General features: G+C 42.6%; 2 protein-coding genes across 3 annotated transcripts in view; one reads left to right on the top strand and one right to left on the bottom strand.

The window, feature by feature from the left end:
- The window catches only part of LOC138194474 (ankyrin repeat and IBR domain-containing protein 1-like), a 30,636-nt gene extending 20,310 nt beyond the window's left edge, over positions 1-10,326 (top strand). For both annotated transcript variants that reach the window (XM_069143241.1, XM_069143242.1), the window contains exons 16-20: positions 262-440; positions 612-663; positions 4,148-4,259; positions 6,065-6,099; positions 7,118-10,326. In XM_069143241.1, the coding sequence (XP_068999342.1) occupies positions 262-440; positions 612-663; positions 4,148-4,259; positions 6,065-6,099; positions 7,118-8,044 (1,305 nt within the window). In that variant the 3' untranslated portion in view covers positions 8,045-10,326. The remainder of the gene's footprint in view (positions 1-261; positions 441-611; positions 664-4,147; positions 4,260-6,064; positions 6,100-7,117) is intronic.
- A 1,199-nt stretch (positions 10,327-11,525) lies between these two features.
- LOC138194476 (protein lifeguard 1) lies at positions 11,526-19,088 on the bottom strand. Its single transcript, XM_069143243.1, has 10 exons — positions 18,984-19,088; positions 18,543-18,714; positions 18,123-18,201; positions 17,628-17,681; positions 17,253-17,343; positions 17,091-17,128; positions 16,321-16,408; positions 13,742-13,831; positions 12,277-12,324; positions 11,526-11,710 (listed from the first exon to the last, which is right to left on the bottom strand). The coding sequence occupies exons 1-10, from the start codon at positions 19,086-19,088 to the stop codon at positions 11,558-11,560; spliced, it is 918 nt and encodes a 305-aa protein (XP_068999344.1). The 3' UTR covers positions 11,526-11,557.
- Positions 19,089-25,951: the final 6,863 nt, after the last annotated feature.

Consider the following 25,951-nt stretch of genomic DNA (forward strand, 5'->3'; position numbering starts at 1 on the left):
TTTTGGTCTTTCAGATACTGTAAAATGAATGTGAGGCTCCTAAAGATCTTACCATTTCTTAAAGGCTTGTAAAATCAATGCATTTTTTTAAACTAGGTATGGAAACAGTCGCCCTAAAAGTAGTCCATTTTTAGGGCCACTTCGAATGTCACTTTGTCGTCGGAAGTTGAAGTTCTGCATTCATACACTGAAATCACTGACTCACTGTGTTATTTAAAAAAAAAAAAAAAAAATCTCTCAGCCACATGTCTCTGCCCTCAGACGGACTTGGAGATGGTGACTGAGGACTTGGCACAAAAGGTCAACAGGCCTTACCTGCGAACGCCGCGCCACAGGATCATCAGGGCGGCGTGTCTGGTGCAGCAGAAGAGGCAGGAGTTTCTGGCCTCAGTAGCGAGGGGAGTGGCCCCCAATGACTCTCCAGAGGCCCCCAGGCGCAGGTAACATGCAGACAAGCACCTCAGTCATCTCATTGAATTTGCCTGTTTGCTTTATCTTTACAATAAATGAAACAATCATGACATTTTTATTACTATGAAATCATGAGCTGTCAATCACACACTTTTTTTTTTTTACACTAACACAAATTTCTCTCTGTTGCTGATTTGCAGTTTTGCTGGCGGAACATGGGACTGGGAATATTTAGGCTTCGCATCACCTGAGGTAACAAAACAAGTCTTTATTATTTTCAGTGAAAAGTTAAGATGTTTATTGACATTGCTTGAACCCGTGTTTGAACCCCACGAAAATGTTCATGTGTGTTTTGACTCTGTATGTTGGGGTCTGACAGATCTTAAGTGTCTGTTAACTTATCAACCTTAACGGGTTAGATGTGTGTGGTTATGACCGAAATTATTACAATTGTTTCACCAAAAATCAAATCAGTTTATTTCAAATCTGCCTAATGAAAGGATTCGTCCCTGTAGAAGATGTAGTTGCTGTACACTTGCAGCTTATCAGCAATCACGCATATACTTCAAACTGAAAGTGGCGTGCTTGAATCAAATACCTGCGATTTGTAGCATCATTTGTCTGTGATGACGGTGCTTGATTTGAGACACTGCTGTGTGAATATTACACCTAATGAGATTTAATCAAGTACAGAAACTTAAATCAAGATTGCTATATAAATAAATTATGCAGCCTCACACAACATCTTTCTTTTAAGTTTGTATGTATTTCTCGATCTTCAACATCTCTGGTGTGAATTTGGCTGCTCTGACAAACCAATGGTGACCTAGAGATGTTGTTCAACACACTGAAGCAGGCCGGATGGTTCATGTTCCCCTGCGTGGTTGGAATGATTAAGAGCACAGTACTCTGGCAAACACCGAAGTAGGTACCTCTGGATCATTGCACATTAGTAACGGGTGTTTGTAGTTAACACTTGTAGCCATAAAACTGTAGGCCAGATAATGGTTTGATTATTGACCTGCCTCCTTTCCCTGCACAGCTTGATGCATCCTCTCGATAATGGTGCATAAGTCAATGTATGGAAGTTACTACTCCAGGTTCCCATTATTGTTTAGTTTCTAGACGGTGGCACTTCTGAAACATACAGGCTTTTCTCCTGAAACAACTTAAACGGCTTAAAAGCTCCATCGCTCCTCAGGCGTTGTGCAACTTCCCTCGGAAGTGTTAAAAACACGACATAAATATGCAAATCTTACATCAGACATAAGCCTCTCAGGTTATTGTGCAACAGTACGAAGCCGGCATTCCCCGCAGACCTTTTTCACAGCAGGCATTCTGACTTGTCACAGTGAGCAAAGCACAGGTGTAATAATGATGGCTCAGTTCAGTTAAGTGTCCCAGTAAACCGTGTCAGTGCGCCAGCATGCACAAAAGCTGAACCTTCCCAGAGTTCAATGCAGCCATCATTAATACGGCTGCGCTCTCCCGACAAGTCCAAATGTGTGCTGTGAAAATGGGCGATTGACAAGATGAGTCCCATCTGCCAGTTTGATAAACAAGTTTTGATCGTCCTTTTCCTCTGCCTGCTCAGCACCATGCAGTGAGGCATATTTATTTAAGGTCCACTGAATAAACAGCCACTGCTGGACAAATATTTTCATGAACCAAAGCAGGACCCAGTGCATTAATTCTGCTATTTTGTATTCTACTTTTCATTTAGTTATTTAGTTGCACTGATGCTGTAGTTTACTTGAATCGTGCTGTAACCTTTGTTGCTGCGGATGTTCTTGTTGTGCACTCGTATACGGCATCAGATGGGCGCTCGAACATGTTCAGATAGATTTGAGAAGTTGCCGTCTCCAATCAAGCTAGTAGGTTTAGACAGCAGCTCCAAGAGCTTGTTTGAGACTAAGGATAAACATAAAGAAGTGCAGAGATTTTTTTTTTTGAAGTGTGAATCTTGCAAAACTCCTTTACTTGAGTCCCAGAATAAAAACACAAAACCTGGACATGAGCAAAATAATTCCTCCTTAATCGAAATTTAGTTTACAAGCCAACTGCAGCACCTGCAGGTATACAAAGAACAAGAAAAGATTAGATTTAGCTAGGCGCGACACCAGTAAGCTGTGGCTTATCTTCTAAAGAACAAATTATCAATGCAAATTGAGGTGAGATGTTCATCTCACCTCCACCCTCTGTACTCCTACAGGATTTAAATAACAATCAAGCCTGCCATATTCTCTTATTGTCAACAAATTATTTTGTACACGTGTATTTAAAAGTGAATATCGTCACCAGATTCGGAACACCAAGCTATAATACGAAGAAGGTTTTATTTTATATTTTTGTCCCCTAATTAAGAGCCTCTGTCTCTCAGCTGCAGTAGTTAATGGGAACACCAAAGTAATAACCAAAGCCGGGTGACACTGACTCAGAGGCTCGACTCCAGATGGTCGGCTCCATGTTTCTCACAATGCCTGCACATCACTTCATACAGGGCTATTTTTAGTGAGCCGGAAACATGAAAGACAGAGTTTGGACGACAAGCTTTTGATTATATATGAATGTGACTCGGTGACTTTTGCAAATGAATGAGATGATTGAATGATGAATGCTTTTGTCGAGGTACTGAAAGGATGATGTGAAAATTCACTACATGTAACCTTGCATTTATCAGCAGCTCGTGAGGGCTGGCAGTGAAATTTTCATTCAGTTGGCACTTAACCACTTCAAGTACCTTCTCATCATAGCAGAGCGCTGACATTTGATTTCAAAATTATAACAGCCCGGGTTGAGTAAGATATCAGATACATGCATTGTCTTTTTTTCAGTTTTGAAGAATTTTTCACTAATGAGCCAAAATATTTGGACCCCTTGTGCCTAATTTGCCATTGGACCTTCACATGCAGCCAAAACAGAGCCGACCTGCCAAAGATTGGACTCGGTACCACCGCAAAACTGGCACTGAGACATTGGCAGGAGATCATTTTAAATTCTGCAAGTTGTGAGTTTGCGCGTGACGGATCAGTCTAGTTCCAGCACATCTTCCAACACTCTGCCACCGGTTCATGGTTTGTCTCTTCTCGGACACAGTTCTCCATCTGTAATGTTTTGATTTTTAGTTCAAGTCCGCTCAGATCTTTAGACTTGCACCATTTCTCCAGCATCCAGCACACAGACTATGTGAACTGACTATTTACTGACCATCTAATATAACCCACATCTTAAAACATTCATGAGGACTTTGTGTTTCACACATTAAAATCATTACATTTCTCTACTGTTGAATAAGCTCACTCACGTTTAATACTGTCATTGCTTTTAAGAGTAGTCAGGGATGCACATGTTGATCTCAATCCTCATGTTGCTTCTTTAACAGTTCTCCACTAGTTAGCGAGTGTTCTGCTTGAATGCAGTCTAGACTGGAACCTAATGACTGAAGTCTCGGTGTGGAGATGAAAGGGCTTGAAGCTTTACAGGAACAGAAGACTCAGACCACATTTGAAGCAAAGTGCTTCTCGGCTTCAATCAAAGCAGCTATTTTGTAAATCTGCTTCTTAATATTTAACAAAAAGCTTTCTTTTTTTTATAAACCTGCATGTTGATTCTGAGAGTTCGGGGCATGATAACTCAATATACTGTAAGATAAGAGCTTTTATTGAAATTGAGCAATAGAAAAGAATGTAAATTCAGTATTACTTGTTTTTTTAATGGTGACTTTTGCTCTTTTAAGGAGTATGCCGAGTTCCAGTACAGACGGAGACATCGGCAGCGGAGGCGAGGCGACATGTCCAGTCTCCGTAGCAACACACCCGACCCCGATGACCTCAGCGACAGCACTTTAGGTACTGCAGTGGATATACACAACTTTTTTGTTGGTAGTTAGTCTCTCCCTTCATTTCAGATGAATCAACCTGCAGCCATTGTTAACATGTTGTAAATATGAATGTCCCTCAAGTTTCCAGCAGAACAGTGATTACTAAGTAGCATTGTGATAGTGGGAAACATGGCTTCAGATCTACGTGAAATTAAATTCCAATTAAAGAAGGGCTTTCTCAGCATCAAACCATGGCTGGGCTGAAAGGTTTCCAAGAGAGCAATGTGTGGCGGTCTAAAACACTTTGGAGAAACTGGATCGGTTGGATCCACAGCCACATCAGGCAGACCAAAAGTTACAAAATCATCAGAGGATCAAAGATAGAGAGACAGAAAATCAGCTTCTCTATAGACACAGAAAATAAAGAATGAAAGACTCAATCAGCAAAAGTCTTATCAAAAGAACTAGTGTCTCTGATCTGCTTCTCAGGAGGAGAAACAAAGCCACCATTTGGGGTCCACCCCAAAGACATGACAACATTTCATTGTGGATGATGAAATACAGTCTTATTTACTGTTGAATCACAAACTAGTGACAGTAACAGAAGGGTGGATGTGAGGAGATGAACAGGAGAGAGAAGGATACTGCAGTGTATCAAACCCACACTAAAACATGGTGGTGGGAAATACTCAAGTCTGGGGGTGTTTTCTGGAGTTGGACACTTGCATCAAATTAACTCCACCCTGACCAAAGAAAAATCAGCACTTCATTCTTTAGAGACATGCTCCCTCCTCTGGTTAGCGTCTTTGTAAAGAAAGATTCATACTGCAGCAGAATAATGAGCTCAAACACACCAGAAATATTTACAAGAGCTACATGAAGACCAAAGAAACCTCTTCCATAATCCGCTGAGCTCCAAACCACTGAACATTTATGGAAGCACTCAGACTTTTTTGTGACTCTGACAGGAGACGGATGCAACGAGCTCATGCGATGAACACATGAAGTAAAAAAAAAAAAAAAATTAACACCATGTACAGCTTGGCTTATATTTATCAATCAACTTTAAACAAAGTACAGTCAGCAGAAAAAAACCTCAATCAAATTCATGTCTGATGTGACCACCTTTTGGCTTTAAACCAGCACCAGTTTTTCCTGGTATGCTTGTTTAGTTTCCAAGAGTCTTGGAGAACTCACCTCAGTTCTTCTGTGGGTTTCCGTCCACACCATCTGTCGCAGGTCTCCTTCATCCTGAGGCTCTGTTTGTTTAGGACCAATCAGACGCTTTCCTGATTGTATTTGCTGATTGATAAGAATCTAAGCATCTAAACCATTAGCACATTAGTAGACACCGTAAACAACATTGATCCAGTCACCCTCCCTCAGTTTTGATGCACTAATTTGTACAGCATCCAAATTAATGCCCAAAACTCTTGGAAAGTCACAACTGCTCAGGTTCAATAAGACAATATTTCTAATCCACGAGTCTCGTTCATCACATTGCTGCTTTGTTTTTCGCTGTGTTGAGTGAAAGATGGATGAAACCTGCAGTTTTGAAGCCAGCTAATTGGTTCTTTTGTGCCGAGAAGGATGAATTGATTTCAGATGAAGATACTGAATAAGTGAACTTCCTGGGGAAATGCTCATGATCCCTCCTCTGTCACTGTACTCTTACATGACTAGTGTGCAGTGCTGACTAGACTGAAGATGATTTTTATGAAATGTCATAATTAGAAACGGATTTAAATTTCTTTTCAAGTTCTACTTCAGTTTAATGACTGTAAATTTGACTGTTTTCTTCTTCTTCTTTTTTTTTTTTATCCATTTTTAAAGACACCCAGGATGGACGTAGACAAGGTCATCTGATGGTGAGTCCACTGTTACTGTTTTCATTTTACCTCCAGACTTTTAGCCTTTAAAACTTGTTCGATGTCAAAGAAGTACAGCAGGAATCTGGTTGAAATGATTTCAGGACTACAGCTGGATAAGAATCTGATAACTAAATGTAGTTTGACTGGTACTGGGTTTGGTTTATACTTTGTGTTGTACTTGATTGCCTTTGGAAAAAACAAACACTTAAATTCGAATGCAATTCTTCCCACTATAATTTTGTTACTTTTAAAAATTCAGAATCAAAATTCAATGAAAGCTTGGCCACAGAATCCAACTGAGATAAATACAAACAAGACAACACATGTTGACGAGTAAGGAGTATGGTCTCACCTTTATGATTTCTGATTGGTCAAACAAATAAATGAACTAAAGTTTTCCCACAGTTTGTCACATAAAGAGCTCCGTTCTTGTCCAAAAACCTTTAAAAACAACCAGTTAGCCCAACTGTTGCACAGGAGACATTCTCCTTCATCACAATCATTATGGATACACGAGTTCATTTGAATTCAATCCCACATACACCGTCCCGAGGTCCCTCATACTCACTGAAAATAATCTATTACAAATAAACAATTCACTCTGGTTTGAGCAACACTTGTTAAAAACTACAGCTCGCAGCTCTTTTAGGATTTTTTTTTCCCCTTTTAAAATAGTGTAGTGGGTATTTGATTTGGGGCTGGCGGGTATAGAGAGGCATACTAAGAGAGGTACGAAATCACTGTTATTAAAAACAAATGCAACGTAACTACCGTCATCACTCACTGTTATGAAGTTCTTCAAATGTGAAACGCAGAACGAACAAGAGCTGTAAAAATAACTGTGGCTGCTTTGCTGTTGTTTGCTTCGCTTCATCTGCAGTTCTAACCTGCTGCTGCTTTTACGCTCTTTGCCAACAGGTGTGACTCCGAGTGTAAATCCCGCTGGTGCTCTGTAACTAGATGATAGTGGTTTGGCTCGCGTCGCTGACACTGTGTTTCCTGTGTATTCTTGCAGGGTCTTGGTTCCCTGGACGATGACGACCCAAACATTCTCCTGGCTATTCAGCTGTCACTCCAGGACACTGGGATGGCAGGGAGCGGGTCCAACCACGAGGTCCTTGCCAACGAAGCCTCACTCGGTGCAATCGGCACGTCGCTGCCTTCCAGGCTCGAGCAGAGTGCTCCAGGTGCCGAGGTCCTCCCCAGAGCCTCTCTGAGCAGCTCAGAACTGCTGGAGCTGGGAGATAACTTGGCGAGGCTCGGCAACATCAGCAGCCAGTACTCTGCAGCCACCGGTGTTTCCATCTCCATGCAGCACTATGACAGTTATCACCGGTCATTCGGGGGTTCTGTGCCCATACCTGTAGCTTCAGGCGGCGGCGGCGGCGGCTCCTCCACCGGCCTCTTCTCTTCCACTGACACAACGGACTCGACCACGTGCAGCAGCCACAACCAATCCTCGTCCTCCGCGTTAGCAGCAAACGCTAACCTGCTGGGCAATATCATGGCTTGGTTTCACGACATGAATCCTCAAGGTATCACCCTGGTCCCCCCGACCTCCTCCGACACCGACTCGAACCCGAGTTCGCTCCGTGCGGGCGGAGGAGACGGCCTCCAGGACGATGACAAAGGGAGAGTCGTCGTCCTCCCTGAAAGCCGGAAACCTCAGGAGGTGATGGCAGACGTGGGTTTCTGCTCCCGGAGGCCGAGTGACATGGAGGAGAAGGACCGTGCTGTCGCAGAGAGGCCGACTCAGTTAGATCTGGTGGGGCTGGACGCCATGCCGCTTCCTTACATGGCAACCCTCGACGCAAGTGGAGAGCACGCTGAGCGCAGAGGCTCAAAGGTCTGCCACGTGGACACTCCGCAATGTGACTCGGTGTCCGACCAGCTGCCCAGCACCAGCTCCTCCGAGTGGGAGGACCAAGTGCACTTGGTATGATCCGGTCGGCTGAGATGCGAGGGAGCTTTTTCAGGAGGCCAAAAAGCGCTTTAGACAGCAGAAGAAATGGAGCTGACGTTCACGCGGAATGTACACAGAATGAAGAACGCGTCAGTCGGCCGGTGAATGCAGGAAGGAATATTTAGAACAAGACAGCTCTGCGGTGCAGTCAGATCGGTCTCCTGCTTCCACTGTACGCTCAGCCCTTCAAAGAAAGCACTAACTAAAGAGATCACATTAAATTACTAGTTTTAAGAGTCTTTCCCTAAAATGGATGCTGTACTGATAAAATACAAAAAGTAGCTTTTTCTGAAGTCGAGTTTAGAGAAGACAAAAAAAAAAAAAAAAATGTAGAAACTAGTGTTTTTTTCCCCCACTGGAGTAAAAAGCTTACTGTATCAGTCTGGATCAGGTTGGCAGGAGATTTGTCAACAGTGAGCAGATTAATACTTTGCTCCAATCATCAATCTGTGAGACGCCGGCTGAGAGACAGTCCTGTCCACACCTGCCTACGTCATAGGTGCCAAACACTGACTCGCAAAAACACTTTGCAGTCACCAAGTGGATTCTTTGAAGCAAATTGTGCCTGCTTATTACAATCTCAACGACTCGAGCCATATTTCTATTTGAGTAATATTTCCAGGTAGCTAAAAGCTGTAGTGTGCTTTGTAAAACTAGTTTCAAACCATAATGGTTGTGGACTTTATTTTGTGAAACATTCACATAAAAGAAAAAAAAAAAGAAACAACAGTTTGATAAATGATTGAGCTGAAAAGCAGGTGGGCTGCTCAGAAACATTTCTAGATGGACTTGACAATGGTTATTTCTCTCAAAGCCTCAGTCCTAACCCACTCTGAATACGAAGTGTCCTCCGAGCTTCACTAACAACAAATGCTGACGGGCCCAGAGGGCTCAGCGAGTCGGCTCACATTTCTGTGACAGCACAGTCTTGAATTCCATTGTAGCCCGTCTTTAAATTAATGTTTGAGCACCGCAGCCGAAGGTGGAGTGTCACGGATTAAGTAGACACTGAGCAGTCTTGTTTATGTACTGCAGGGAGGGCCAAGGAAAGAGATAATTACGCAATCACGTTCAGACTCGGGAGAATTAACGAATCAAAGCTGAGTCACGACAATTTATCTCGGCGTCCCGTTTGATAAACGGCAAAGCCTTCGTAGATCTCCGCGGATGTCGCGGACTGCAGGGTGACGGATGGAGAATGTGTGCAGCATCTCAAACCACACGGGGCGTCCATGTGTTTGAAACGGCTCTCTACCGAGTTAGAGATTCAGTGCCTTTGTGTCACTCATCGTTACTCACTTCTTTTTTCGCGTTCTGAACTCCACAGGATCTGCAGAACAAAAATCACCTGTTACCTTAAACTTATTTCTCTCGTAACATTTATAGTGCACATGAGCGCTTGATTTTCTTCTTCTTCATTTTTTTTTTTTTTTCAACAAAATATTTGTAGCATGAGGCTTTTTGTTGGTTCTAGTGGTGTTATGTTAACACTGATTTGGTAGTAAAGGTTTTAACGGTTAACGTTCTACTTTCTGCTCTTGTTCACAAATATTTTGAAGAACGATTTCATCTCTGGTCGTCGTGCTGGAGGGCCTCTCGCCCTCCATCGCTTGGTTTTCCTGTGGTTTACAAACTAAAATCACTGTATTGATTTGGAATGAATTGACCTACTGTATGTGCATTATGTATCTTACCTGAAGACACTAAAAGGGTGGAAAGTGGCAATATAAAGTAGGTATTTATTGGAGATAAACAAATTTTTTTTTTTTAAAAAAAGATCCATTTAAAGAGTGGATTGTGAAGAACCCCTGTGAAAGAGGAGTTTGACTATGAAGACTTGAATATGTTTCTGTACAGACTGACGTACATACATGATCTTTCCCCCTCTAGCAGACATATAGAGCAACATGAAATCTAAAGATAGCGACTGCTTTGACAAGTGTCTTGAAGTTGTGAAACTGTGAGTGCCAAATGTTTTTTGTTGGACTTGATGTAAGTTAATCAGAAGCGATAACCCTTCTAGTGTAACAGTATGCTGTGCATGAAGTGAGTACAAATGGAATTTCTACTTTATTAGTATTCCAGGTGATTTATTTTAAAATGGTAAAATAACATTTTGTAACTCATTGAGATTTTCTATTGTAAAGCAACTAATCCTTGAAATGCTATTTGCACTTTCATAGTCTATACTTGATACATTCCCTCTTTATATGAAACAAATGTTTGGTGTGTAATGCCAATAAACCACGTGTTGAGTTTTATATTGTGTTTTTTTGTCATGAAAACAAAGCGCAGGCAATTACAGTCAGACTTTTATCAGACTCAGTTTGATTTCTGCGTCTTAAAGACTCATTCAAACTACAAGGGATTAAAAAAAATGCTTTGATTTATATCAACATAAATTAACAGCTGAGTGACTAAATTATGAGTTCAAGCTTAAGCACCATATTCATATAAACAAATATTCAGCACATGAATTACTATATGAATCCCGGGTAGGAATATGGACTAAAACAATTAGATCTCAAATACAGCTCTCCTGAAAAAACTGAACTGAAATGCTCCCTTCAAATGGGGTCGTGTTCTCCCCCTCTTGTATTTGCGGCCTTTGCCCTCTATATTTTCTGAACGCTCGGAGTTGTGACATGTTTGCGGACTTTTTTTTTTTGAAATGGTGCAGGCCACCATCATTTTTCACTGGACAGCGAGTTACATGCTGTGTATCTCCACAACAGGAGCTGACCACGCACAAAAGTGCGTTACTCACCGTCAAGTACAGAAACGTACAGTGCACCAAAAAGTACCCGGATGGTGCATTTAACACGGTTTAAAAATTGAGTATCAAACACTGGACACTTTTAACCCTCAAAGGTCGCCATCTTGGCTGCGTAGCAGGAAGGGAGGGACCACTGACATAAACAATGTTTCACTAAAACTGCTGTTGGATAGCAGCTAGCAGTATTTTTATTAATCGTGTGTGAAACAAAGGTTAAAAAAAACAACAACACGCCCAACAAACACACCGATTCTTCTGTCCGGTAGCAGTAGTGAAAAATAACGACTTTTGTGTGGTGTTCAGGAACAGTGGCAGCGTACTCAAGAGCCTAATGTGAAAATTCTTTACGTCGGTGGCCCCCGCCCCTTCCTCTAAGTAGCCAGGATGGCAAGTGTCCAGCATTTCAAACTTCTTTTTTTTTGGGGGGGGGGGGGCGTTTTCATCCTGGTGATTGTAGCTCACTGCATGTTTCAGTATTTGACAGTGTGAACGCACTTGTGCGCTCAAAATAGTGAGTGTTAGTGCAGGAGTACCACGTTGTCGTTGCCTGGCAGCAGGGCTATCGCCAAGAACAATGTCGTACACGAGTTCCAACGGAAGGCCGCAAAAGTGTGACTTTTCATTCAATGTGAATCGAATCTAAATTGATTTTGAGAGTATGCAGGCAGAGTGAGTGTCTCTTAAAAAAAAAAAAAAAAAAAAAAAAAGGTGGAGGATCAGCGGCAGAGGCCAATGAGCTGCAGCAGGAGGAGGAACAAGGAGACGATGTCCAAGTACAGGTTGAGAGCCGCGAACACGTACTCCTCGGGAGACACTGCATACTTCCGGTGTTTCCCACCCAGGATGAGCTGCGTATCAAACACCAAGTACTGCAGAGAGACGGACAGAGATGAGACGCTCCGACACTACCGACGGCTGACGTCGGAAGGCAGCATGTTTGTGGGATGAAAGCGACCGAGTGCCGGCTACAGGAATGGGCCTGAAAGGAAACACGGGCACTGTTTCTTATTGGTGGTGGGCCTGTGAAGATAAACGGGCCCGTATAAATAATTGGGTAGCTGAAAAGAAGTTGTGACTTGCTGCTGACAGCCCTGTTCAGCTCCGCGTGCAGCCGCAGTTTCTTCCACCGGCTGACGGGATAGGTCACAACATTTGCTGATAATGCCAACAGCACGCAAAAGAGGTGGCTGTGGAAATTAGGCCCACCGCTGTTAAGCAGCGAATAATTGAAATAAAAGGGCAAGAGGACATCAGAGGCTCTTTTTACACTAACTACTGTGACAAACGCTGGTGGCAGGTTGCTCGGCCCGGACATCGAGCCTTACACTGTGTACGCCCGTTTGTCATTAAGCCTTCTTTGAAAGGTCACTTTCATTCCGATTCAAACTGTTGCGCAGAAAGTCATTTTGTGCCATTAAAGTTTGAGAGTACTTACTAAAGAAAACAGCAAAGTTCCCAGGCAGGCGTATACGATGTAAACGTACTGGAAAAGAATCAGACACACAATCAGCAGCAGCATGCGGCAACACAACTGACTTCACACTGACTTGTGATTGTTCCCTCCACAAGTGGGCTAGTTATCATTTAAGATGAAGCATTCTCGACGAGGGTGGATCATAAAGCTCCCAAGATTGCCCGTTGCGCGCGAACGATCTGCAGCATCGTGACGCGCGGAGAACACAGAGAAGATGTACCCTTTGTGAGTCAATACTCCGAGCGTCATTCCTTGATTAAAATAGGCACCTGGGTTACACATGCTTTTGTGAGCGGTGCGTCCGGGTGTGCCTGCAATTTGTTACGCACCTAAAACTCGAGCGGGGAGTGCACATTAAAGTTTGCGAAAAGAAGCGGCAGGGAGCCAAATCCGGTGAGCAGGAGCGGTGGGGAGCGATGATTGGGTTGTTGTGGGTGTTTTTAATGCGCTGCGAGCAGGCGTGTTGCCAGGTGGGAGAACCAAAGTGTCATCGCGTCACAATTCAGCTCATTTGCACTGAATGTTTTCCTTCAGACGCCTGAGAACGTCACAGTAACATTTGAGTGTTGACAGTCTGACCCTCGGAGAGGAATTCAGAGGCACAACCCCGTGAATGTCAAAATAAAGCCCAACTGGTTACACGCCCGACCTGATGTGTCTTTTTCAGGTTTGGACGGTGACATTCTGCCCTTCAGAACACTTGAAACACCTCCCCAGGCTCATCGCTTCATTGCTGTAGACTTTCTAAAGCACTTTCAGTGAGTTTGACACAAAACATGATGCGCGCCCTCTGATCATGTCCGCAGAGAAATCGCAGACATGCGGCTGCTGATTTTGATCAAGCGACACGATTTGTACCATTTACTCATTAGGCTTATAGCTTGCTCCTGGTCGGTGCTGGCGCAGTCTCTGAACTTATTGATCCACCCTCCCAGCTGTATTATTATTGTTTAGCTTTATTCTTTACTCAAAACATGGAAAAGTGTAGATACTACCGTTACCGTTTCCACTCTAGTTACAGTAAATATGATACCTGATAAAGAGTGGACACAAAACGTTTCAAGAAAGCAGCGCATCTTTTTTTGTTCCCCTTTGTTTGTATCCTGTACAAACAGCACTTTAAAAAGCTTATTTCTATAAATACCTGCTGGCGGCCTGAGCCCAAACGCACCAGCAGCCGTCACAGTGCACGGCAGAGTACATTTAAATGCATCAGTCTGAGATCAGCGAGGCTCGTGAGAGGTTTGAGCGTGCACGCTCTCTTCTTTATAGTCTGCTCAGCACACAGGTCAGTGCCAGTGCATTGTGGGGATAAAAGCTACGAGGCCGTATATACTGTCTGCCTCTGAATGCACACTGCAGCAATTCATTTCAAACTTGTTCTCACTGCAAACACACCTGGAGACACGGCCGCTTCTTGACTTACCTGTGAGCGCAGGATAGCGCAAAGCAACGCGAATATAAAGAGGGTCGAGGCAAACACCCACAGGCTCCCGCTCATTGCGGTGAAGTCCCACTGGTGGCAGAAAAAGAAAAGGGGGGAGGGGGGCGGATGACAGAAAACTGTAGACATAGGCATCTCTCATTTACACTAATCTTTCCTCTAAAAGTGAGGGCGCTCAAGGTCATCTGCGCTGCAGCTGTGCTTGCGAGGCCCCGCAGATTATGAAACGATGAAGACGTAGTGGAGTTCAGATCCTGACAGTTGTGGATATAATGATCCTGGATCGTTAATCAACGAGGTGCAGCTCAGACACGGAGGAGGGGAGCGAAGGTTCCCTTTTAGCCCGCAGTGTCCTTTTCAGATCGACGGAAGACGGCAGTTACTGCACGAGAATCACTAACGCTGATCACCTGAGGAAGCTGTGAGCCGAGCGAGCGAGCGAGGTGCGGGGATCAAAACGCCGTGTGAAAACTGCAGCGCTGGAAACTGCAAGATGAACGGGAAGTCGTAAAAAAATAAACTATAAGTGTTTGTGGTGGTGACCGCTCACTCAGCCAATAAAACTCTTATATGTGCTGAGGGTACGATCACCTTTTACTGCACAGTATTTCCCTGCGTGTGCCGGCTGTTTAAACCTGACGTACACGCCTTCCCCGCTACAGATTACGGTTGAGGAAAGAGCATCTAAAGGTAGACAGTGTGATCATTGCACACCTGCTTGCATGTTTTATCTAGTCTAAGCAGAAAGTAGTCTGCATCGCCTTCAGATACAGTGACAGAATGTGTAAAAAGCCAAACTGCATTGATAAGCAATTATGAGACTCTGAATGCAATTTGAATGTGGCTGACATCTCTTTTACTTTTTTTGTAAACACATTTTATTTTGATTACTTCTGTTCTGAGTGCATTTAGTTCTGAAGCAGCACACTAAGCTATCAATAATGCGATTCTCAAAAGGTCTCCCAACTTGTGCGTACTTGCTCAGCAGCTAATAAAACACAGAAGCTTGTAATTAAGCTTCTAAATGTCACGTACACAAGCATTAGTTATGTTACATAAAGTCAATGACACTTCAGATAAAGATCAACCCAAAATAAATCATCATTGTTTATCTAAGTCTTAAGTTAGCCATTCAGGAAATGTTATTTTGTTCAAAACAAAAATACGGACATGCCACTGCACAAACCTTCTCTCTGGAGGAGCATCATGTGCCTCGGATCAACCTGCTATCACAATAAAGCATGTAATACACCCGCCTGTCCACTAGAAGGTGGCGTGTCTTTGTGCTGCCTTGCAAAATCATGTGGTTTGTGACAACAAAACCACGTGACAAACGTGGTTAGGAAAAAAATAAATACCCACATAGTTAAGAGTCCTACCAAAACTACATTGCACAATAGTCCGCAATTTTCCTTACACTATCATCCAAGGGCTTCACTGGTTGTATACTTTGTCAAATGACCTTGACACATGGCCTGTCTGATGTGACCAAGTGGCAAACTACAGTGATGTTACCCAGTGCCCGTAAACTGCAGTTTTGAGGATTAAAGTTCAGCATTTCCCCATTGCCATCTTGGGTTTTTTGGAGCCAGAAGTGACCATATTTTGGACAAACTGGGAAGGAGCAAGAGTTGTATCTGATTCGACCTGACTGACAACCCGATGATGCTACGCCCACCCACCTGTAACTGAAACCTGACTACACCCAAGGCATTTCAATCAAAGTAGACAAGCCACCAAATGTACCACTTTATGAGACCTGATGTCTAATTAATGATGGGATTATTTTCACATGGACGACCGGAACACCGAACAGAGGGAGTGAATTTCGCAAATGAAATCAAAATGATTTTGTTTTTCATGCGAAGTTGAACAGGAGCCCGCCCCTTTGTGGCCATCAGTGGCATTGCAGTTTTAAGGCACTTTCGTATTGGCTTAATTTTTCGGACCGGGGAGCTGCGTCCATTGCTATATACAGCGTGTGGCTGTGACGTAGACGTTTTCCCGCATCGGGGATGGAAACTGTCATACGTGACAAGCTACCCTCTAGTGGACTGGCGGGTGTATTGCACAGATTGTATGATACAAAGCTGTTCTGAATGGGCCTTTTTAAAAGATAAATTTGGTAAGATATTTGCTTTATTAGACAGTAACTGGTAAACAGGGCAGATTAAAAAGATGACTTCATTTCTGAACTCCAGATCTGTGGTAAGAGCTTCAGTCAGCGTGACGACACACCAGACAGAGGTTTAACTTTGTCCCGCCGCTGGACGTAAGGAATTAACTTGACCGACAAATATACTGATCTCAGCAGTAATCATCATTTTGCCTGAATAGCAAACCCTTCAGCATTTTAAACCTTTCGCTGGGTGCATATAGCAAATGCTGCATGAGAGAACCTGGCCAACAGCTCAGCTCAACATGTTCTCTCTGACTGCACAGGAACCACAGCTCAGTGTGGGGACATTTACCACCGCCTGCATAGCTAAGTCACCGCAGTTTATGAAATTTCACTTTTGGCTGCACAGCAAACGGAGCTCAGAGTGTGTGACAGATCTTACCTTTGACTGCATGGCAAACAGACTCAAGGAGAAGGACACAAGCCCGGTTGCCCCCACGGCCCACATAACTGCTTCGGCTTCAAAGTACCTGCATACGGAAATATCAAACAGATGTGCAGTGAGGAAGACGCCCCTCCTCCCCCCCCCCCCCCCACAGTATCATGTCTAACTACTCAGCAGGCAGAGAGGATACATGAACAGTGGGGTTCTGTTCTATCCCAAAAGAGAGAAACATTACTTTTTTATAAGAAATGTGCTATTTTTGTCATTAAATAGTCCGTATTATGTGTCTCAACTGGAGCGATGACAGAGACCCCCACTGGACGTGCACTGCATAATGTATCGCCAATGTTCATTTCATATCAGTTATAGCCTCAGTTATAGCAATGTCCTATAAATATGATAATTTAAATGTATTATTGATAGTCAGGTCTCAACCGATGCCTTTTCTGACAGAATGATACGCTGCTAAGAAAGAAGCGTCTCACAGATGGAGAAAAAAGTAAGTTGCGTTTACACAGGCACTGCCACAGAGAAATTGGTTTTGAACTGTTTGTGATGCTTCAGATTTATCTTGAGCCAAAACCCCAGAAAATGGGATTCCATATGCTTTTTTAATTTAGTATAACCAGCAGCGATAACATCTTATCTGCGGTGATGGCTTCATTGCTGACATCCAACATGCTATCAGATAAGGATCAAATAGGATTATTATTGTGTAAATTAGTCCCCATCAGGTGGGGAAGTCATCCCTGGAAACAAACACTCACACTGCCACTGATCCAAGCATCAGGCCCTCTGCTACAGTCTGAAACGGAGACGGAGAGACAAATGGAAAGTAAATACATGACAAAAAAGAAAAAACTGTGAAATAGAGCAGGTGTGATGGCAGTTTAATTTGATGCCTGGCTGCTGCTGCTGCGTCTACTCACAAACAGACCCAGGGCAATAAAATTGAGGGGGACTTGACGACGAAGGTTGTCGCAGCAGGACAAGGCCACGATGAGCACCAGCACCGCCGCCCTGTTTCACACAGAATATAGAGTGTATCGTAAATAGCAAATAAACAGCCTATAAGCAGAAGAAGAAGAAAAAAAAAAAAGGCACTGCGTTCAGTGTGTGAATTCACTGAGTGCATTATTCGTGCACAGCCTAACCGGCAGTTTCTTGGATTCAGACTGAAATGACAGTTTGTGATTTGCGTCTATGGATTTTCCACATTTTAATTTCATTGGACAAACTGGTTCAAACAAGCGAGTGTGCAGAATCCAGACAATGTAACTGAATGTTTTTTTTTTAATGCTTACATCATGGAGTAGGAGAACCAGTTGTTGGCCCATGTCCATTTCCGGAGTGCTTCCCTGTTATTTGATAAGGAAAAGGGAGAGAGATGGAGAATGAGAGGAGAGTGTTTAATAAAGGCGACATTTATTTGATTGAAGCAGTAGAATGATTTTAATAAATATTAACAGAGGACAGTGCCTTGTGCACATCGGAGCTGAATACAATTTATAAAAAGAAATGGCTGCAACAGCCGTCGATCACATATTATAGAAAACAGAAAACCACTGCAAACAACAGAAAATCCTGTGTTCCATCTTGTCTCACCTCACAGCTGGTTTAAACAGTGGTTTTTTTCACCATGCTCAGATATGTAGGCTATGTGTACAGCTATAATACTACACTGTGATGATGGGTGCTACACGCTGACAGGCTACACTCTTAAGGTGGCTCGATGGATGGGTGCCTGACATGGTGCCATCTCTTTTTGGAGAGAATTCCCTGGCGTAATGTTGCCTCACCAGTAAAGAAAAGCACAGATGATGCCGACTGTCAACAGCAGCTGAATCAACAAGGTCAAGTAGACTTTCCTTATGAAACCTGTGAGAAAAAAAAAAAGACCCAGAGTGTGAGGCAAGACAGATAGAAAAGGAGATAGACAGGAGAAAGAAAGACAACAGCAGTGATCTGTCAGAGCGAAGCTGACATGCAGGTAGGGCTGTTTATGCTGCAAAATAGTTTTGTTTTCACCCCAACCTGCATTTCATTTTCTCATTTTAAATGATTTTGCAGCGTGTGGGAGTGTGAAGAGCTGAGGCAGGGCACAGTGGAGATCAAGGAACAATTTTCAATTCCAAATCCCAGTCTCCCAGTCTCCCAGTCTCTCAGTCTCTCAGTCTCTCAGTCTCTCGGATTATTTGTCCCCTCATTCGGCCTCTCACCTCTTCGTATGGCAGCGTCACTAAAGCCGCTCTCCTCTGAGCCGAATGGTAAGTCGTAAGGCGGAGCTTGACTGTTCTCCTGGTGTCCTCCAACTGCTGCTGGGCCCTCAGGATGGACCACATTGTCGTAGGTGCTGGGAGGGGAAACCACTGCGATGTCACCCTTCCCTACCTACATCATCCAAAGCAGGCGCAGCAACATAGGAAGTTCAAACTACCCTTTATTTTCAAATAAAACACAACAGAGGTCTTAATGTTCTTTCTAAACCCAGTTAATGAAAGGAACTCAATCATCCATGTGTAATTACACGTGTGAATACAGTGCATTTCATTGTTGCACTGTGATGATTCCACATGTGATTTTGGCCCATAAAAATCCTAAATGAAAAGTAAAAAATGTTTTTTTTTTAGCTCTCTGCCTCATTCAGTATTGCTGCTGACCTGATAGCTCATCCCTGTATAAGAATTCTGTCCGTAGTCCTGAGGGCTGTACGGAGGGGGACGAGGTCCATTTCCACCATTACTGCTGCCATTAGTCTCCTCCATTCCTCCAAAAGTTACCAAATCTTTTCATCAACCGAGGAACAAAACTGCCAAGAGAAGAAACACCAAGATGTACGAGTGAGTTCAGTTCACGGCTGAGATGCAGAAGCATCCTTCTGGACAATGTCAGCGCTTTCATCAGTGATGTTAAAGTGACAAATGGAGGGATGTCAGCGTGGAACAAACACATGGGTAATTACAAATTGATGCATCACACAAACACAGAGCCATCCATGACTAACATCCTTAATTACGACCTCAAACCTCAAATTAATGGAGCTCTATGTACATTTAATGGCCAAATAGGTTGTGGTTAATTGATGTCAGAGGAAATCCGGCTGTCATGAAGGATTGGCATACACTAAAACTCTGGGATTCTACTTTATATGAAGTGACAACATGAAAGTAAAACGTTCCCTTTTAGGTCCCTGGGTTTGCATTAATCATTCAAGAAATGAACTCATAATTAGGCACACAATTATCAATGCTGCATGATTGAAAACTTCAGTACAGAAATGACATAAGATAAGAATCTGTTACATACAACAGCACCGCACATGAATCCATTCATGGCTTAATGAATAACAATATTCCCTTCCTGTATTATCAGTATTTAGTAATGACTTTTGCACTCACAAACTAAATAAATCATCTACCAGATAAAATAACATTTTGACTTTTATTTCCTACTTAATGTTTCCTCAATTCAACTTCTAGAACTAAAACCAGACTAAAACCAGATGGACAAAACAAAGGGAAAATGATATATGATGTACTGTATAAACTGTGCATTTTATATTTTATATTTATATTTTCACTGCTATTTTATTGCTTTTCTATTATTCTATTCTATTCTATTCTATTCTATTATTTTTTTCTATTATTTCTATTATTATCTTATTGCTTCTGTATGCTGCTGTAGCGAAAAAATTTTCCCCTCGGGGATTAATAAAGTAAATACCTACCTACCTACCTACCTACCTAAAGGTTTAAACATCATTTCAGACATATGATGAAAGAACTACTTTTTAAAGCATCACTCTTGGTTTACAAGTTTTCAAAAAGCGATCAGTTGTTCACACAAATCAATGAACTCGTGATAATGTGTCTTACCTCTGCTGTGACAGATGGGAATCTGCTCCGCTCCTCTTCCTGTAGTGTTGGTTCCCCTTCAGGGCAAAGTCTACCTGCTATCAGTCGGTTCCCACAGAGACAGGACTTTAGCTCCAGGGGGGAAGGATGTATCCCTCATTAGGCTCAATGGGATATTCAGATGAAGTTCTGAAAACCTCATGAGACCGATGAAGCCGGCACTTTGTCAGAGCAAAGCGAGTCCACACCTTGTTCTTTACCCCCCAACACTGATCCACACAGGCCTGTGGGATAAGTTAATACTGGTTAGTTTCACACACTTAAATAAAGTTTTACATTTCAATCTCCTGTAATGATGTATCATTAGCCTGCTGTGTGGGATAAGCCTCTGACATTTCATACAAAAAGGCAAAATGAAGCACACAATGGGCACCCTGTCAAATCCCATGAGTCACGTGGCCTTCCTGGTTCACCTTGGTTACACATTGACAGCACCCTGCACATAGAAAGCCTCCAGTGACAAGCAGGCGAATGAATGATGCACGCCATCAATCCAGCCTATACAAAGGGATTATGGATATTGAGTCACGCTGAGGAAGAGGAGCTAAAGACATACTGTATGCTGAAAAAACATGAAGTAATGTAGGTCAATACAGTCTTAGTGTTTCTCCGTGGAGAATTGCCGCTGAAAGGGTAATATTGAAGACTTCATCCATGAATCCGAAACCAGTCCAGTGTGAATCCATTTTCTGTGAAAAAAACCCTCCAAAAAACTAGCTTCAGTACATTCTAATATTCACTTGCTTTAGCCATGATTACATGTGATTACACAAGACGTTAAGTGTTTTAATCTGGCATTTACATGCTCCGTATGTTACATATGTAACGACTCAATGCTATAGATAACGTCTAAATGGCAAAAAGGATCCAACAGACCTGCTGCATCACTTCATGTACAAACACTCAGCGGCTCTGCTTGCCTGCATCTTCATGCTTAAAGACAATGAGAAATAAGAGAAGACACATAAGAATGTGTGTAACTAAAATAAAAATAAATAAAATAAAGTCAGAGCGCATGACACAAAAAAGGAGGATTTCTTCGATGTGAGGTTTCAAGCCTGATGTTTCACAGCAACATACAGAAACTATATATACACCAGGCAAACACTGGGGGGCACTAGTCTCCTGTGCTTCTTCTGCTAATTGCAGTGATTTGGTTGTGACTCCCCCCCCCCCCCCCCCTTCTCAGTCTGCCACCTCCACACAGCACCAGCAGCATCAAATCCTCCAGAGAGCTTTTAAACTGGCTGCCACTTCATTTTAACTGCTGGTTCAAAACTCTCGTTTTTTTTTTTATAACCTACATGTGATCTTTTTCTGTCTCTATCAAAGTGTGACTAAAACAAAACAGGACATTGTTTTTTCTTCCTGTTTAGACACCAATAAATAAAGAATAACATGAATACAAGAAGAAAATAAATACTTATGAGTATCATAGTTTGAAGGTGCAGAAAGCTTTTCTGCAACTAACACAGATTCTCACTCTGCTCTGCGCTGATTGGTGTGTCAGTCAACACAGGCTAGGTTTACACTGCCTGCTCAAATCTGATGAGCTTGCTCTCACCTATTCATGAGATCTCGGTCGGATTTGAATGGGTGGCACAACAAACAAAGTCACATTTGAGCAGGCAGTTGAAATCCAGCCTGTGTTGACACACCAATCAGTGTGGAGCCCAGTGTGAGGCCGCATTTAACAGATCTGATTGCCTCGCCGCTGTCCAAACAGGAGCAACACATGAGGCTGAAGCCACACGGAGCAAAATGTGTGCAGAGCAGAGAGCTGTGTCGAGAGCGTGGTACACAGGATGGACGGCGGGATGGAGCGGAAGAAGAAAGGAAGGAGGGACGTAGAGAAGAAGCAGGGTATCCGTCATCCATCCATCTATCTACTTTATCCACCTATGTATCTATCAGACAGACAGACAAACAGATACTGAAGAGTGAAGACTGAAGAAAATGAAAAAGAAAGGAAGAAAAGGCAGAAAGGCAGACAGACGTACATAGTTTAAGTATGTTCTCCGTCTCGATGCGGACAGATTGTGACAGTTGTGTTTCGTCAGACTGCTACGATGCTCTTTGGGGCTTTGGGGAGTGTTCTGGTGTCACTGGAGGAAGGAAGAGATGTAGCCATCATGTGAGTCTCTCTTTGCACTGCATGCTTTCATGAATTACTGCTTCCCCAGTCAGTCTGGCCACAGAAGGATTTATTTGGAGAATTGAAATGGTGCTTTGTGTGACCTCGGAGAGCCACAGCACAGGTCTGTGGGTCTGTGCCTCTAGACGCCTCTTCATTTCTAATTTACAACCCTCTTGAAGCTGCTAATGTAGAATTTCAGCAGGATGTATAGCTGGTGGGAGAGTTCTGCAGTCACACGCAGTGGAACTGCATGTGTTACTGTAAATAATGAGACTCTATGCACTGTGTTACATTTAATGACCTCAGCTAGTCCAGCTCTGTCGAGTAAGGAATATTATTTCAGTAAAATGAACAACCCTGACAATTTTGACTTGCTGTGCGGGCCAAATCAGCATTGCATTTGGTTTTTAGAATGACTTGCATTATCTTGTTAAGCAAATGAGTGTGATACAAAAGGCACAGCTGCCGTCAAACTAACTCAATGGACATAATTAAGTGAATAAATGACTGTTATCCAAAGTAGATTTGATATATTACACTACTGTAGCAGAGAGCACAAAACTGCAGATGAATTTATCCATATTAGAGTCAGAGTTTACATAGCTATGTCAACAATGAGAACTTCATTACTGAATTATAAATAATCTCTGAGAAAGTTCTGCCTAACACGAGAAGCATAATTGATTGAGTATCATCAGCTGTGCTGCAGACATACCTAAACTACATTCACTGAAATGATACACGATAATAAAGTTATTTTCATCTGCGGGTCTGTCACAATTTGTCTTCAAAATAACTTAAAAGGAAATTAGTCTGACATTATTTGGCGTCCGCAAAATAAATAAACTCACAGACCCAATTTTAAGTAATCACTTTACAGTGGCACACTTGATGTAGCACATGCCACGAAATACACAAGTTTCAACTGTTGAGATTTAAATTATTTGAAAATGTCATAATGAGTTTCCTTTAAAAACAACAACAGCAATACATGAGGTTACTTGCATAACCCCAGTTCTTTGAGTATATCGAGGTAGCTGTCAGTCAAGCATATCTTTACTGGCTCAATGTTAATTAGCTAAACTGTTTTCAAACCAGAGCTAACACTTCCATTGCAGGGTGCTAGGGAATTACAGCTATGCTGGCTAGTTAGGCTAAACCTATAAAGGTAACACCACCTGTAGCCTATGGTCATCTCAATAACTCTACGCTGTTGAAACTAGTGAGTCTAACAATTAGCTCTGCCGGTCATTTGACTCTTCTTCAGCACACCAGCTAATGCACACAGCAGCAAAGCCACCATTGAGAAAATATTACAACTTTTCTGTTTATGCAACCACAGGAACAACATTTACAGTAGTAACAGATACCAACACTAATGCTAAGAAAGACAACTTTAGTTTGAAGTGGAAATCTACATTGTACGGTCCGATTGTATAATTACTCTCCGTAGCCCCCAAAAGGTCATGGTGGTAATTTTTTTTCTGGAAAGTTTTTGTGTTACCTTCCAAAAAGTTTCGCATTACCTCCCAGTAACTTTTGCATTTCTTTTGACCCACAGAAAAAGACTGAACTGAGCCTCATGTATTATGCAGCAGACTACCGCTGGTTGTGACCACAGCAAGAGTCAGTGCACCCTCAGAGAAGGAGGAGCTACTTCACTACCTCTCTCACTGACCAACTTCTCAAACTTCTGGGGTTTGTTGCTCAAATTTCTGTCATAGAAGCACCACGGGTCTGAATAATAGCAGCAGGATTACCATAACTCCGGAGACTGAACTGAGCAGAAATTTGAACAATAGCCATGTCCCGCCACAGCTTCACCTGTTATAGCCAGGAAGCAGAGCTGCAGCTGTGCTTACAAACACCAGCCGTATACCGTCGGATATCGGCCTTTTGAAATGAAAAATATGCACCAAATGCATCTCGTAATGTGTCACATCATCTCTTCCTTTAGTTGTGAGACTGTTTTCCTTCGAAGCCCCCAAAAGGACACGGCGATAATTTTTCAGAGGACTGCAAAAGCATTTCTTCACAATAAGTTATGTGTTACCTCACAACAATGTTTTATTTGCCTCTGACCCACAAACAAAGGCTGCGATGTATGATGATGGAGTATCATGTATTATGTAGTAGACCACCACTGCTCGTGACAACAGTGAGAGCCAGTGCACCGTCAGCCTCGCCTGCCTAGGCACAAGCCTGTACCATTGCATTTAGAGAAAGAACTAGAAGAGCTGTTTCACCAGCTCTCTCCCTGACCTCTGCCAAGACAGACTGTAGCTCTGATTAGGACTACAGACTTGGGATGACATAGCTGTCGCTGTGATTGTGGCTGTAGCCATAGCTTTTCTTTGTTTGTTACGATTATGGCTGTGACATATTCATTTCAAATGGGTTCAGCACTGACTACCTGCAGCAGTTGCATGAGATGTTTTTGTTAGCTGAGCGTTGTATTGAGGCTTCTGAATTCCAGAACTCGTGCAATGTGTTAATAACTGTTGGAAAAATTACTCAAGAGGCTTGGGTCAAAATCAAACATATCGGACATTTATTCTTGCAAGAAGGAGCAAATACATGTACACTCAAAGAGAGGTGTCCAGCAATGCTCCCAGATCTCCTCTGTAGGGCAGCTTTTATACAGTAACAAACAGTTGACAGTCACCCCCATTCCCTTTGTATCTGCTTTCGTATGGTAATACTGAGTTGGTTGTAGGTCACAAGATAAGGACACAGGGGAGTTGTCAATTAGATGCGGAACGAAAAAACAAAAATGAATCACTTGCAAATAAGACAGACAACAAAAGAGACTTTTCGGAGCCTGCTTGACAAGAGACTTTCCGGAGCCACAATGCAAACAAGAGGAAGAGACAAATCTTTTTTTCCCATCAATAACATAGAGAAGCACCGCAGGTTGAATTAGCAACATCAGGACATACCCAAAGCAGCATTGTTTTAACCCTAGCAGCAACAGAAGGTGAAACAATAACCATATATACAGCCACAGATTCACCTATCACAGCCAGGCTGAGCAGCTGTGCTCATAACCAGCTGCTGGATCCTGTTAGAGTTCGTCTTTTATAATGAGTGATGAGCACTAAATGCAAAACTTTTTGGAGGTAACGCAAAACTGTTTGTGAGGTGACGCAAAACTGTATAAGGTAACGCAAAACTTTTCCTGAGGTAGCGTGAAACTGAGGTGATGCAAAACTGAGATAAAGCAAAACCTTTGATGAGGTAACGCAAAACTGAGGTGACAGAAAACCTTTTCAGAGGTAAAGCTAAAATGTTAATTATGTGTCGCTAAACCTTTAGAGGTAATGCAAAACTTATTGAGTTAACGCAAAACTGTTTAAGGTAAAGCAAAACTTGATGTGAGATGAAGCAAAACATTTCTTGAGGTAACGCAAAACTTTTTGCGAGGTAACATAAAAGTAATGCAGTGAAAGAATTTGGGGCCACATTTCCCTTAACTGGCATTGTATTATAAGTGGACTAGACCAACACGTCAACTGCTTATATGGATCAAAAGGAATGCAAAACTTATCGTGAGGTAATGCAATACTTATCACAATGT

The sequence above is a fragment of the Embiotoca jacksoni genome, unplaced genomic scaffold (genome assembly GCF_022577435.1).
Source record: "Embiotoca jacksoni isolate LCO1_2020_lvr unplaced genomic scaffold, fEmbJac1.0.p SCAF_11, whole genome shotgun sequence".
NCBI classification, from domain to species: domain Eukaryota; kingdom Metazoa; phylum Chordata; class Actinopteri; family Embiotocidae; genus Embiotoca; species Embiotoca jacksoni.

Bases quoted from the DNA above. Each gene is read 5' to 3' on its own strand.
- LOC138194476 (XM_069143243.1), bottom strand. From the start codon at position 19,088: ATGGAGGAGACTAATGGCAGCAGTAATGGTGGAAATGGACCTCGTCCC. The intron at 18,715-18,983 runs GTCAGCAGCAAT...TGGATGATGTAG, and splicing joins ATACAGGGATGAGCTATCAG to GTAGGGAAGGGTGACATCGC. The intron at 13,832-16,320 runs GTAAGATCTGTC...TTCTGCCACCAG, and splicing joins TGTTTGCCATGCAGTCAAAG to TGGGACTTCACCGCAATGAG.